Source organism: Eleutherodactylus coqui, chromosome 4 (assembly GCF_035609145.1).
Source record: "Eleutherodactylus coqui strain aEleCoq1 chromosome 4, aEleCoq1.hap1, whole genome shotgun sequence".
NCBI classification, from domain to species: Eukaryota; Metazoa; Chordata; class Amphibia; order Anura; family Eleutherodactylidae; genus Eleutherodactylus; species Eleutherodactylus coqui.
In genome coordinates, this window is record NC_089840.1 from 3,397,911 (window position 1) to 3,414,326 (window position 16,416).

Sequence of the window (16,416 nt, forward strand, 5' to 3'; positions counted from 1 at the left end):
CGGGCATGGGCCAATATCCCGTCAGATCTCATACATCATGGACTTGGCTGAGGACAGCCCTCTTATTTTCTTGACAGCGGGCCGAGGTCTCTATCCGTGTTACTGTATCCAGAGCTATTTAATCGCGAGTGCCTGCAGACACGTTGGGTGGGCGAGCGGCTTGTATGCGGCTCGGCTTGTTTGGATTTTAGCAGTTCCAAGCAGCGGTCTAACGTGTGTTTTGCACATTATTTCGGCACATTATCTGTGGAAAATGCTGACTAGAAGCCGTACTAATAGCTGCACCCATTCAGGGTCTGACGATGGAGGCATTTAGCATGTAAACGGGTGGAAAAAGGGAAAGTTGTACTAAATAACGAAAAAACACAAAGACGGCCGTATTGGTGTGAAACGAAGTAATACTGAAGACGCAACTGGGATACTCTAAGTACTAAGAATAGAAACGGCACTCAAAGTCTAATCTGCAACGCTCAATGCCAATCAGCAGCTGTAAAGGCATGTGCAATAGAATCCTAGAGTGGTAGAGTTGGAAGGGACCTCCAGGGTCATCGGGTCCTCTGGGGTCATCGGGTCCGACCCCCTGCTCAGTGCAGGATCACTAAATCATCACAGACATATTTGTCCAGCCTCTGACGACTTCCATTGAAGGAGAACTCCCCACCTCCTGTGGCAGCCTGTTCCACTCATTGATCCCCCTCACTGTCTAATATCTAATCTGTGTCTCCTCCCTTTCAGTTTCATCCCATTGCTTCTAGTCTTTCCTTGCACAGATGAGAATAGGGCTGATCCCTCTGCACTGTGACAGCCCTTCAGATATTTGTAGACTGCTGGAAGTGGAGGCCCTGCCACCACTGGACCAGGCAAATATTTCACCATCTTGTACAACCCCTTTGAAGAGTCAGGTGACAGCTCCATCTCTTTCTGAAGGTGTGTTGTTGAGACCTTCTATTAATGCAATAGTCATCTACATCAGTATTCACACACATGCGGTATAAATACATCAACCACAAGTGGTCAAACCTCGTAGGATGCAAGTACCTCTGCAATCGGTGACACGCAGCCCCAACACCGCAATTGGCAGAGACTGGAAAGATGTGTGATGTCATCATAATGTGTCAGTAGTGCAGCCTCAGGTTTGGGCCTGGATGTGATCCAATTGCACCATAGAAGTAGGAAATCAGAAACATTTTCTTGAGTTTTTATCGACTACCAAAGGCCACCTCTATGCCATGATGAACACCAATGGCGCCCGATAAACTGCACTGGCTTTCAGTCGGGTCCGTCACGCTCCGTCATACCTTGTTTTATCTGGAAGAATAGCACAACATGCGCCATTCTTCTGGTCCAACGTAACGGAATCTGTAATGAAGGTGCCCAGATGTCAGTAGAGCCCTGTGTGAGGCCTTCAACGCAGGTATCATTTTAGGGGCTCTCCTGTATGAAGGAGGTCGGCAAGAAGAGATGGAGAGGATTATATAAGTGGCTGAAACAGACGAAAATACTGCAGCAAAACATGTCAAACGATGTAAGAAATACAGGTGGAAGCGACTGTCAGCCTCGGCACCATCAGACAGGCACTCACTGCCGTACATATACGTCTCTGGGATGGTGGACACTCCATATGACAGTTGGCAGTCTGCTCCAGTAGCCGGTATCGGTGATAATGAAGCAGGCGGTGACAGGCTTTGTGCCTAGACGGGGCGCTGGATGATTTGGTACCAGGTTCTGCTGCCCGTGGTCCTGTATCCGCCTGCAGTAGCTCTACAGATGAGATTGGTGCCCCATAGGGCGATCACACGAGACTATGTCATCGGTCTGTCTTTGCTGAATCAGCAACAAAACCATGGGCCTTGCTACTTACGGTTCTGTTCCCGTCAGTCTGTTATACAAGACTTCTTAAACAAACATGCCCAACAAAGAAACAAGTAACCTTTTAGCCCTTACAACTATAGTGACCCAGAACTGTCACTACATCAGGATCCAGTACTGAGAAACTGTATAAGTGTGTCTTTGAATGTGTTGCACACTGTATTGATGTCCAGACATGAAGATGGTGGCCGAGGCACAGCGCATTGAAGGAGAACCCCCCACTTCCCGTGGCAACCTGTTCCACTCATTGATCCCCCTCACTGTCTAATATCTAATCTTTGTCTCCTCCCTTTCAGTTTCATCCCATTGCTTCTAGTCTTTCCTTGTGCAAATGAGAATAGGGCTGATCCCTCTGCACTGTGACAGCCCTTCAGATATTTGTAGACAGCTAATAAGTCTCCTCTCAGCTGTTAGGTTGTGCTTCTGGAATCTGTAGTTCTATGAGATTCCATGAGCATACTTTCTCAGCTGCGGGTTAATTGAGCTGGCTGGGTGTGGTATTCTCCAGCCAATCCCTCTGGTCTGCTGCACATAAATACCAGCTTCTCTTGTGAGAGAGTGCTGGTAATTTTATCTTGTCTTTGCACTGTGTGTTAATCCCACTCAAAGCTGGTGTTATGCATGCTTGTCTGAAGTGTCTCTCACCTTCCCTGAGGACGGTCTGGACACCTGCTGTCCCTACCCTTCTTGCGTTTTGGGGTGGGTGCATTGAGTAGTGTGTGGTACGATCACCATGCATGTGCAGGCGGCCCGCAAGTTTCTCCCTATCCCTTTACAAGTGCGGCCTCCAAACGTCTGATGTATGTGTCAGATGGGTGATGTCTGACACTGTTCTCTGTATCTCAGCACGGTGGCTAACTCTCTATCCTCTTGGTGTGAGGACGCTTGGACTGGCTATGGTTTACTATCTGTATGCATGTGAGTTCTGGGTGGGGTTCCTGCTCTGTGTGGTATGCATAACCCTGTGTGTTGATGTGAACAGCGACATGTTCTGTATGTCTGTGCAGGTGGCTGGATATGAGGTGTGAACAGTTGTGTTCTGTGTTCAGTGTGTGTGAACAGTGTCATGTACTGTGGTTTGTACATATCTCCAGGTTCCTAATCAGTAATAGCCAGGTCCCAGATGAAGACAGTGGGACTGTCCTTATCACTCTTTGAGTACGATCACTCAGCCAGTTGTGAATCCACCTAACAGTTGCCTTGTCAATCCCAGATTTGGTCATTTTTTCAATAAGTATGGTATGAGATACTTTGTCAAATGCTTTACTAAAGTCAAGATATACTATATCCACCGCACTTCCCTGGTCAACCGAGTCGGTGATTCTGTCATAGAAGGAAATTAGATTAGTCTGGCATGACTTGTTTGTTACAACCCCATGCTGGGTCTGGTTAATTACTCCAGTCTCATCCAAGTACTTGCATACATGCTGTTTAATAATTTGTTCAAAGATCTTTCCCGGTATAGAAGTCAGGCTCACAGGCCTGTAGTTTCCTGGATCCACCTTCTTTCTCTGTTCCAATACAATATTAGGGATTGTCCATTTGTAAACTATTAATGGTTTATCTGCAGGATAGCTCATCTATAGTAGATTGCCAGGGGTCCACCATTTTAGACCATAGCTGATCAGCTGCTTGCTATGCTGGAGCACTTGAACACTGAGCTGATTTTGGAAGGAAGCAGACAGCTCCATTCTCACTGTAGTGACTAGGCTTGGTATTACAGACAAATTTACCATTGGAATGAATGAAAACTTGGCCTGCCGTAACGCAGCCTGCCCACTGCAGTGGAAACAAAGTTGTCTGGTCCTTGCAGAAATCAGCTCAATTCATGAGTACATCAGCCCAGCGAACAACTGATCAGGGAAGTCCCAGGCTGTGAACCCCTGCAGATCTACTATGGATGGCCTATATTAAAGGGGCTGTCTGAGTTGTAAGAACTCTGAATCACCTCTTCCTCATCCATTCAGTGGATGATATACTCACCTCTCCCCACTCTTGCTGTGTCCCGCTGCAGACTCTGTTTATAGCTGCAGTCCCTTCCAGTCTAAGTGTTGTAACAGGGGCTGCAGCCTACAACTGAGATCAGCAATTGATTGCAGCCCTTATGACATCCTGTAAACTGGGGGAGGCTTGCAGCAGTAGACTGGACTGGAGCAGGGGACCGAGCTTCGGCATGGTGAGTACCCTTTGTTATTGTAATGTATGGGGAAAGGGTTGTCCAGAGTTCTTACAACTTAGGCAACCCCTTTAAGGATAGGCTATCAACAGTTTACATATGGACAGCCCCTTTAATAAAAAAGTAAAGTTAGGAACAATTTCTCCAATCTGTAGTTTGGTAGAAAGAGAGGTGGATGACTAATAGTAGTCTGTAAGATGTGCATGGAGGCACATAGGTCTGCACAGGAGCTGTGTACACAAAACGGAAGATTATTTAAATCAGTGTTACTGTGTTTGAAAAGTTGCTTCATTTTCTATTTTACACACATAGCAGAAATGCCTATCCCCTTTACCGAGGCCAAAGGCCCTCCCAAATGTCCATCCCCTTTACCGAGGCCATAGGCCCTCCCAAATGCCCATCCCCTTTACCGAGGCCAAAGGCCCTCCCAAATGCCCATCTCCTTTACCGAGGCCAAAGGCCCTCCCAAATGCCCATCCCCTTTACTGAGGCCAAAGGCCCTCCCAAATGCCCATCCCCTTTACCGAGGCCAAAGGCCCTCCCAAATGTCCATCCCCCTTTACCGAGGCCAAAGGCCCTCCCAAATGTCCATCCCCTTTACCGAGGCCAAAGGCCCTCCCAAATGTCCATCCCCTTTACCGAGGCCAAAGGCCCTCCCAAATGCTCATCCCCTTTACCGAGGCCAAAGGCCCTCCCAAATGTCCATTTCCTTTATCGAGGCCAAAGGCCCTCCCAAATGTCCATTCCCTTTATCGAGGCCAAAGGCCCTCCCAAATGTCCATCCCCTTTACCGAGGCCAAAGGCCCTCCCAAATGTCCATCCCCTTTACCGAGGCCAAAGGCCCTCCCAAATGCCCATTCCCTTTATCGAGGCCAAAGGCCCTCCCAAATGTCCATCCCCTTTACCGAGGCCAAAGGCCCTCCCAAATGTCCATCCCCTTTACCGAGGCCAAAGGCCCTCCCAAATGTCCATTCCCTTTATCGAGGCCAAAGACCCTCCCAAATGTCCATCCCCTTTATCGAGGCCAAAGGCCCTCCCAAATGTCCATCCCCTTTATCGAGGCCAAAGGCCCTCCCAAATGTCCATCCCCTTTATCGAGGCCAAAGGCCCTGCCAGTTGCCCCCTATGAGATCTGCCTTGCTGGGGTCCGTGTGGTTACAGGCGTCACTAATAGCCCCGCTTAATGTAAACGCTCAACAAGAGCAAAACCCTTTATTGTTTTATTGCTATACTGTACATTTGGCACGTGGAACATGAAAGTGGAGACCTCATGCCATTGCCAAAAATATCAAGTGACCCTGTTTTATTTGGTCCATCTGGCACCCAGAGGAACAGGCAGAGATCATTACCAGATGAACCATTGACTAATGCCTATTAGTAAGTGACACGGTGGTCCGCGGCTCGCAAGTCAATACTTTTACATGAGAGGGAAGATACTTGGCATTAATACTCAAGGAAGGTTTCAGGGATACGAGCTGCTGTGGACAGAGAGGCAAAGCTGTGGGGCCCCAATGCAAAGTCTGTAACGGGGCCCCCAACTGTACTGCTTTATGTATACCACTGCTCTCTGCATATGGGGCCCCCACAGCTCCAGCGCCCTCATGTGACTGAACATCTGCACCCACCATAGTAGTCTGTAAATCAGGGCTGCATGGATCAGCTTAGAACAGGACAGGATCCAATCAGGTTTTTGTGTTACAATAATATGTTTTTTTGGATTTTGTTCCGTTCTTTCATTTCTCTTGTGATTATATATAAATGTGAACTACCAGATCGCTCTCACTACAGCAGGTATAATGAGCACTTTCTATTATCTGCACACTAATAGATACAGCTTTGCTGTACAGACTGGGACAGATTAACAGTCACCTCATTATTTTTAGTGGGTGGGCGAGTGAATGACATTTCTACTGTAGTGGTGGAGGTCCAGATAAAGCAGGACAGTAAGGCCATACGCACCGATGGCTGTATGTATGCAGCTCTCCTGCAGCTGTCAGGTCTCTGGGTGGGCTGCACTCCATCACTTACTGTTGGCTGTAATAACCTATGACAACACAGGAAGGCCACGCCTCCAACATGGCCGCAGCCAGAGAAATGTAAGAGAACGAAACATAAATATCTACATTTAAAATAAAAAGTCAGCTTCTGTTTGTCTCCTGCAGACGGACAGTTAGTTACTAACACTATAATTAGATTCATAATAACTGCTAATTAACTTACACCCCTTTAGAACAATCCAGCAGAACACAAGTCCACTGGGATAAAGAATAACTAAACTTCAAAATTTACATATTCCCATTTTACAGATTGGCACATTTCCCGTTTAGGAGCTCCAGAGTTGCATCACGTGCGCCATTCAGCGATTGGTACTGAGACTATAAGTAAGATACATGTAACCTCCGAGATCCGTCTGCTGGGTCCATGTGCCGCTGTGCCCATGCACTAAGCTGGTCTCTGCAGAGAGCAGACAGCTCCGTTTGCACTGCAGTGGCCAGGCATGGTATTTCCCATTGAGTCCCTGCAGCAATCAGCTGGATGCAGAAGGACAGCGGCCGGCCTCCCCAGTCTACTGCTGCTGGCCATCATGAGGATAGTCTATCAATAGTTTAAAGCTGGGCATCCCCTATAAGTGATCGCAGCTCCAAGCCCCTTAGTGGGACTGAAGATGTTAAAGTTTAATTTTAAAAAATCCATATTTAAAGGAAAAAAGATTATTTTATAAAAGTAAGAAACCATTAAAAACGACACAAATAGAAAAATACGAGTCGCTCCGCACAAACACTTGGATGGCAGCGAGGGAAATAGAAATGTTGGCTAAGACACCCTGAAGGCCCAACGTAGGATGTGCGCGTAAGGGGTTAAAACGGAGAAAGCGAATAATGAAACCTCAGGTTATTAACATCTGAAAGCGTGTAAAGTGAGGAGCGGCATCACGCCGCTAGGAAAACACGCCGTCCGTCAGCCAGGAGGGGATTAGGGGGCGCACCTTCAGTACGCCCCTAGAATCCGTACGGACTCGGGACGCCACATGTTATACACCGCGCCAAAAGGAACAGACGTAGAATATGATCTGGAGGAGGCGAGCAAAGACGGAGCCTGCACATACTGAAGCGCTTTGCTCTTAGCTCCGCTATATCCGCGCAGGTTTTGTACAGCGCCAATTCCACAAAAAGTTGGGCTGCTGTGTGAAATGTAAAGAAGTGTAAGGAACAAGGAACGCGATGACCTGGAAACCTCATCCAACCATGTGATCTTCCCAGCAGAGCCTATCGGGGGGGGGGGGGGGGGGGGCATCGGTACATTTCATTTAAATACGTTTAATTACTTAGAAATTGTTGGCAGCAACACATCTGAGACACGTTTGGGGCAGGAAACAAAGACCGGAGGGTAGGCGGAGCTAACGGAAAACAGCAGGAGGGTCCATTTTTAACTATGTCACATGGCTGCGTGTTAGAGAGGCCGAGTCTCTCAGAAGCAGAGATCCCAGAGGTTCTCCAGTCTGGGAAATACTGTGGAACAATATCAGAAACATGTTCCTCAATGTAAAACCGTGAAGACTGAATATCCACATCTACATAACATCATCGGAAGACTCGGTTGGGTTGTATATGTCAAGCAGTACTCAGATCAGGAGGCCTTACAATGTCATTGTCACCTTACACAAGAGCATGTAGAAAAGAAGTGGAGCCAAGGTTCACAGAACAAGAACCAGAGGGCTGTATACTGGGTCTAGCATCCAGCTGGAAAGGACTCCTGAGCCGAACATTTGGAGAAGACTCCTGTCTTTCAGCTGCTCTCAGCCAATCAGCGATGTTTAGAACACTATTGGCACTGCTGATTGGTTAAGAGCAGCTGATTGACGCCTCTCAGATGTTACTTTCAGTTGGATGCCAGGCCCCTGATACAACCCCACAATGTGGCTTGTGCCGGCCCTCTAGGCGGAGCTCTCAGTATCTACTAGTGATTCTTCTGAGATATTCAATCATTGCTCTCTCTTTACAGCTCCACCTAGAACCGAATGTGTGGGGTGAAAGGCAAACCGCAGTAAGGACATGATTCAGACTGTTCCAGATCCATCAGCTCACATCAAAGTAAGTCATACATAATGTTATATATACTATATCTGCTGAGAGAAACGTCCAGCAAAATTATCTGCTTCATTATCGGACTCTTCTGCAGGTGTTCATAATGGAAGCATTTTCTATCTATCTCCTATCTATCTCATATCTATCTATCTATCTATCTATCTATCTATCTATCTATCTATCTATCTCATATCTATCTATCTATCTATCTATCTCATATCTATCTATCTTCTATCTCATATCTATCTAATTTCTATCTATCTATCTATCTATCTCATATCTATCTATCTCATATCTATCTATCTATCTATCTATCTATCTATCTATCTCATATCTATCTCATATCTATCTATCTATCTATCTATCTTCTATCTATCTATCTTCTATCTCATATCTAGCTATCTATCTATCTCATATCTATCTATCTTCTATCTATCTCATATCTATCTATCTACCTTCTATCTATCTATCTATCTATCTCCTATCTCATATCTATCTCCTATCAACTATCTATCTATCTATCTATCTATCTATCTATCTATCTATCTATCTATCTATCTATCTATCTCATATCTATCTATCTATCTATCTCCTATCTATCTATCTATCTATCTATCTATCTATCTATCTATCTATCTATCTATCTATCTATCTATCACCTATCTATCTATCTCCTATCTATCTATCTATCTATCTATCTATCTATCTATCTATCTATCTATCATCTATCTATCTATCTATCTATCTATCTATCTCATATCTATCTATCTATCTATCTATCTATCTATCTATCTATCTATCTATCTATCACCTATCTATCTATCTCCTATCTATCTATCTATCTATCTATCTATCTATCTATCTATCTATCTATCTCCTATCTATCTATCTATCTACCTCCTATCTATCTCCTATCTATCTATCTATCTATCTATCTCCTATCTATCTATCTATCTCCTATCTATCTTTCTATCTCCTATCTATCTATCTATCTATCTATCTATCTATCTATCTATCTATCTATCTATCTATCTCATATCTATCTATCTCATATCTATCTATCTATCTATCTATCTCATATCTATCTCATATCTATCTATCTATCTATCTATCTTCTATCTATCTATCTTCTATCTCATATCTAGCTATCTATCTATCTCATATCTATCTATCTTCTATCTATCTCATATCTATCTATCTACCTTCTATCTATCTATCTATCTATCTCCTATCTCATATCTATCTCCTATCAACTATCTATCTATCTATCTATCTATCTATCTATCTATCTATCTCATATCTATCTATCTATCTATCTCCTATCTATCTATCTATCTATCTATCTATCACCTATCTATCTATCTCCTATCTATCTATCTATCTATCTATCTATCTATCTATCTATCTATCTATCTATCATCTATCTATCTATCTATCTATCTATCTATCTATCTATCTCATATCTATCTATCTATCTATCTATCTATCTATCTATCACCTATCTATCTATCTCCTATCTATCTATCTATCTATCTATCTATCTATCTATCTATCTATCTATCTATCTATCTCCTATCTATCTATCTATCTACCTCCTATCTATCTCCTATCTATCTATCTATCTATCTATCTCCTATCTATCTATCTATCTCCTATCTATCTTTCTATCTCCTATCTATCTATCTATCTATCTACCGGTATCTATCTATCTATCTATCTATCTCCTATCTATCTACCTATCTATCTCCTATCTATCTATCTATCTATCTATCTATCTATCTATCTATCTATCTATCCCCTATCTATCTATCTATCTATCTATCTATCTATCTATCTATCTATCTATCTATCTATCTCCTATCTATCTATCTATCTCCTATCTATCTATCTATCTATCTACCTCCTATCTATCTCCTATCTATCTATCTATCTATCTCCTATCTATCTATCTATCTCCTATCTATCTTTCTATCTCCTATCTATCTATCTATCTATCTATCTATCTATCTATCTATCTACCGGTATCTATCTATCTATCTATCTATCTATCTATCTATCTATCTATCTCCTATCTATCTACCTATCTATCTCTCTATCTCCTATCTATCCCCTATCTATCTATCTATCTATCTATCTATCTATCTATCTATCTATCTATCTATCTATCTATCTATCTATCTCATATGTATCTCATATCTAATTCATATCTATCTATCTATCTATCTATCTATCTCATATCTATCTATCTATCTATCTCCTATCTATCTATCTCCTATCTTTCTATCTATCTATCTATCTGTCTATCTATCTTCTATCTATCTACCTCCTATCTATCTATCTATCTATCTATCTCATATCTATCTGTCTATCTCCTATCTATCTATCTATCTATCTATCTATCTATCTATCTATCTATCTATCTCATATCTATCTATCTATCTATCTATCTCCTATCTATCTATCTATCTCATATCTATCTATCTATCTAATATCTATCTCATATCTATCTATCTATCTATCTATCTATCTCCTATCCATCTATCTCATATCTATCTATCTATCTCATATCTATCTACCTCCTATCTATCTATCTATCTATCTATCTATCTATCTATCTATCTCCTATCTATCTATCTATCTAGCTATCTATCTATCTATCTATCCATCTATCTATCTCATATCTATCTATCTCCTATCTATCTATCCATCTATCTATCTCATATCTATCTATCTCCTATCTATCTCATATCTATATATCTATCTATCTCCTATCTATCTATCTATCTATCTATCTATCTATCTATCTATCTATCTATCTATCTCATATCTTTCTATCTCCTATCTATCTCATATCTATATATCTATCTATCTCCTATCTATCTATCTATCTATCTATCTATCTATCTATCTATCTATCTATCTATCTATCTATCTATCTCCTATCCATCTATCTCATATCTATCTATCTATCTATCTCATATCTATCTATCTATCTATCTCCTATCTATTTATCTATCTATCTATCTCATATCTATCTATCTATCTATATATCTATCTATCTCATATCTATCTATCTATCTCATATCTATCTATCTATCTATCTATCTATCTATCTATCTATCTATCTATCTATCTATCTATCTATCTATCTATCTATCTATCTATCTATCTATCCATCTATCTATCTCATATCTATCTATCTCCTATCTATCTCCTATCTATCTATCCATCTATCTATCTCATATCTATCTATCTCCTATCTATCTCATATCTATATATCTATCTATCTCCTATCTATCTATCTATCTATCTCATATCTTTCTATCTCCTATCTATCTCATATCTATATATCTATCTATCTCCTATCTATCTATCTATCTATCTATCTATCTATCTATCTATCTATCTATCTATCTATCTCCTATCCATCTATCTCATATCTATCTATCTATCTATCTCATATCTATCTATCTATCTATCTATCTATCTATCTCCTATCTATTTATCTATCTATCTATCTATCTCATATCTATCTATCTATCTATATATCTATCTATCTCATATCTATCTATCTATCTCATATCTATCTATCTATCTATCTATCTATCTATCTATCTATCTATCTATCTATCTATCTCCTATCTCCTATCTATCTCCTATCTATCTATCCATCTATCTATCTCATATCTATCTATCTCCTATCTATCTCATATCTATATATCTATCTATCTCCTATCTATCTATCTATCTATCTATCTATCTATCTCTGTTCAGTGTGTGGTTTACTACAAGCTACTGTTTTCTGTTATCAGCCACTTCAGGCTGGGTTGAAGTTGGCAGACGTGTGCTTCAGTGGGCTGATTGCTTCCAGTTATCACTACTTCATGTCTTGTATCTCCATGTACTGTATATGAAGAATATAATGCTGCACTTTATAATCTAAGGGGTTGCCAGGACTGGACAAACATGGCAACCAGCTTCTGAAAACAGTGCCCCCTCTGTCCACAGGTTGTATTAGTTATTGCATCTAAGCCCTATTTACTTTAACAGAGATAAGCTGCAATGCCAGGCGCCACCTGTGGCTAGGTGTGGCACTGTTTCAGGAAGGAGGCAGCCATGTTTTACTAAATTTGCAGCCTATGGACAAGGTCTGATCCTGGGCAGCCGCTCTAAGAGAAGGTCGGTCTGTATCTACGAAGCGTCTGAGACATGAAGTGCAGAAGGTCAGAAAGTCTCAGTTTGCCGATGCTCAGCGGTGTGAGGTCGTTGGGAGCCGGCGTTGTGATTACTGTATATGGTAACCGGCGGCGCTCCTCGCTGCTCCGCATTAGGCTTTATCCCTGAAGAATGCTGCAGCGCATCATGCGAGGTAGCAGCTAGAAGCTCCGGGACGCCGCGACCTCTCGTATCTGGAAGTGATTTGGTTCACATCTGCAGTAAGTCCCGAAATCCGTCACAGATAGACGGGTATCTTATCCAAATACAAACATCCTGGCAATGCGATGCAGATGGCGGCGGCGCCCGTGTGCACCGCGCCGCATGGAGGGTGCAGGAGCTGACACGTTACCTTAAATGGTCAAAGAGACAGCGCCGCGTCCGCCGCGAAATCTGCGCCATCTCAAGCGATTCTGCCATGAAGGAAAGGCGCAGCGTCACACCGGGAAGAATTGGGACTTTTTGACATAAAAGTTTTTAACGCTCCGCTGTGCCGCCCGGTATTAACCTCGTAATGACCAGAGGGCTTCAGTCCGGAAGGACCAGTCCATGCATGTCGGGGTTTTATGGCCCTATATTTCTTTTTGGGGCCACCAAAATTATTTTTGCCGCATTTTGTTGCTTAGTATATGGGGTAGTTTTTTTAATACATTTTTTGCAGTTTTTCCCCCCTTTTTTAATTGTTTTATTAATGATAATGTGTACAAAAAGGTAAAATAAAAAAGGTTGTTTTTTTAAAGGGCCACTTCACCGAAAACACAACCTCATCCAAATGCCTGTCGCACTCTGGAGTTCTCCTCTGTGTATTGCAGTCACCTCCATGCAGTGCAGCCTCCGCTGTGATACTCAGGATAGTGAGATTTTTTACTGTTAGTTTCACATCAATCCCACGATGCATCAGCACAGAATTAGTTGACGCTGTACCATTTCTGCCTGCTGGGGGAACAGAGTAATTACCATCTGCTTCTTCATTCTCCTAAATAATCTACAGCCCATAAGTATCCAGTCAAGAGGATGAGCTGTGATGTCCTCTATTACACCTGTGTGATCATCATCAGTAACTGTGACAGGAGTGCCTCTGTCCCTCTAGGACTTCCGTTTATGTGGTAGATCCATGTAACAGCATCACAAACACTGAGAACCGGACTAGAAACTGAATCCATAACCCAAGTAGATCTGAGCCGGTCAGGACTGAGATCACATGACCAGCTGAGGGGAAAGCTTCAGACAGAAAGGAATAACTAATCAGACTGGCCGACATATATATATATACTGGCGGGAGGGGGGAGACCTATATAATGAATGAATAAAACATCACGCAGTGGCCCTTTAAATAAATCAGTTACGTTGAATCCAAATTGTAAAATAGTAACAAACAAGCGATTAGTTTCCTTGCGGCTCTCAGGGAGCTTCTGGTTTGGATTAAGGGGAACGGTAAAATCCGAAATGTTCATTTATACGTAAATGATGTCTAAATAAACTGTAAAGCTTGTAAAGCTGCGTAGGCGTCACCATAAGAAGGTGCAAAGTAAGACAAACCCGGGGTCCTTAAAGGGATTGTCTAGGTTAGAAAACGGTTAAAGGGATTGTAGCAGGATCTCCACAGGGTAGGAGGTAACTTGCTGAGACCCCCACCGATCTTGAGAATGGGGCTCCCGTGTCCCCGTCCTCCTCACTATGGGGTTACTGCATCACTGACTGGGGCGCCGGTCGCACGAGCGCGCTGATCCACTGACAGTAGGACTGCAGAGATATCTGAGCGCCGTCCGCCGGGGATTTTCATCAGCCCCATTGAAATGAATCCTCGGCCAGCGCTCCATTCACAGTGACAGGGGAGCGGGACATGATCCGCGGGGGTCACAGTGCTGAGCCCCCCAATCAGTAAGCTATCCCCTGTCCTGTGCATGCCCTTGTAATGGTGGTTCAGCCCCTCTAAGGCATTCAGAGTTAATAGAGGGGTCAAGGATCCTCAGCTCTTGGCGGAGTGGAGAGCGGTTATAAAGAGGGTCTTCCGCTCTGGCGGACCCATCCTGTTCTGCATTACACTGCTGGGAAGGGGAACACTTAGACTGGGTTCACAAGGGCGGATTTGCCGCGGTTTTGCTGCGCATTGACGTTGCATATCCGTACACGGGCAAAACCGCTGCGTTTGCAGTGTAAATGTGTTTGGGCAAAAAGCTGTTCTCACAGGACGGAATTTTTCTGCACTGCTGCAGTGCGAAAATGCTGCTGCGGCGCGGTTTTTGAAGACTTTGGACTTTTCCGCATGGGCCTCCATGGACGCAGCAAAATCCGCACTAAAATACACTGCAAAAAGTAAGAAGCGCTGCGGAAGAAAACGCTCAAATATGCAGCAAAATGCGCAAGACAAAAATAAGCTTTAAGTGCTTTTGCTGCCGAAGTCGTTCTTCTGTGGCAAAACCGCGGCAAATCCGCCTGTGTGAACCCAGCCTTATTGCCAGGCTTCCCCACAGATTAAGCTGATTACAAAGTGTCCCTCCCGATCAGCCGCATCACGAGGGGATCCTTCTAACAAATGGAGGAAGTAACTAACCAAGTCACTTCCCCCTTCATTGGGTCCCCTCGAGGGGTTAAATGTCTGGGCACAACTAGCAGCGTACTAGGACTGAGGAACGGCATTAGTAGGGAGCAGAATCCCAGATCACATGATCATGCCGTGGGCCTGCACCTGTGCCATACCTGCCCCATGCCAGCCCCTCGGAACGTGCCTCCTCGGCTCGGTGGGGCTCCGCTGACCTCCTTCTCTGCACGTTTCTTATTGGAGAACAGATAATATTTATATAAGAAGGGTGAAAGTGAAAACGTAGTCATGTCTGTAATTCAAGGAGTGCAGCGAACTCCCGCCACCTGCGCTCTCCGCGGCCCGCTCTATTTGTGCACCGCGCTCTGCATACTTATTAGATCATTTGGAGAGATTTGGTTTGGAAGGAGTTGCAGAACTTTCTGCTTATAGTCCCGGCGATTCCAGCCTAAATCCTAATGGATTTTCTTGGAGGCGAGCTTTTCCAGGAAAGGCGCGGTGCCAGGGCCAAGTTATTTGTGTTTGTTTACAACTCTGCAATGCCAACACTGCAAAACCGGCACTGCGGTATCATTTTCCTAACCTGCTGGCAGGCTCCATCGCGCTCCAGCCCACGCTTCTACTGCGAGCAGCGCCCATGATTGATGGGCGAATATTTGAATATCCCCCTTAGAAGCTGGATATAGGACACTTCCTTTGATATGGAAATAACATCTTTGAAGGATTAGGCCTGATTCGCAGCAGACAGACGTTTTTGTTTGCAATAAGACGATCTATATTAATGTTAAACTGGAAATCTAGTGATGGCAACTTACCGGAATGTTATTACAGCAGACTTCCTCTGATCTGGCATCCAATAGTCCAGACAGGCTTGTAGTAAGGACTAAGATTAGGATACTCTGACTAAAAAAACATTGAGTCACTGTGTACATCCTGTATTATACTCCAGAGCTGCACTCACTATTCTGCTGGTGGAGTCACTGTGTACATACATTACTTATCCTGTACTGCTCCTGAGTTACATCCTGTATTATACTCCAGAGCTGCACTCACTATTCTGCTGGTAGAGTCACTGTGTACATATATTACTTATCCTGTACTGACCCAGAGTTACATCCTGTATTATACCCCAGAGCTGCACTCACTATTCTGCTGGTGGAGTCACTGTGTACATACATTACTTATCCTGTACTGCTCCTGAGTTACATCCTGTATTATACTCCAGAGCTGCACTCACTATTCTGCAGGCTCCTGAGTCAAATGAGCATCAGTAAAGGGAAGTCTGGAGATCCGTCTTAAGGCTCCCTCTATTGTAGACGATTAAGGGGGTTGGCCACCACTAACATTTATGACGAATAAATGTGAACCCATAGAGCTCTCCTATTAATTTATTTCAGGATATGCAAATGAATACAGCAGCGCTCCATCAGCCAATCAGGAGGTCAGACTCACTCACCACCCAGTCCCTTTGCAAGCATTGATTTAATTGGTCAGGCGGACCACGCCTCCCGTTGTGTCCTGTACTGAGG

General features: G+C 43.4%; 1 protein-coding gene across 1 annotated transcript in view; it reads left to right on the forward strand.

Moving 5' to 3' along the window:
- The window catches only part of ERG (ETS transcription factor ERG), a 271,155-nt gene that overhangs the window by 64,076 nt on the left and 190,663 nt on the right, over nt 1-16,416 (forward strand). The window contains exon 2 of the mRNA XM_066598961.1: nt 8,048-8,136. Within this exon, the coding sequence (XP_066455058.1) occupies nt 8,098-8,136 (39 nt within the window). The 5' untranslated portion in view covers nt 8,048-8,097. The remainder of the gene's footprint in view (nt 1-8,047; nt 8,137-16,416) is intronic.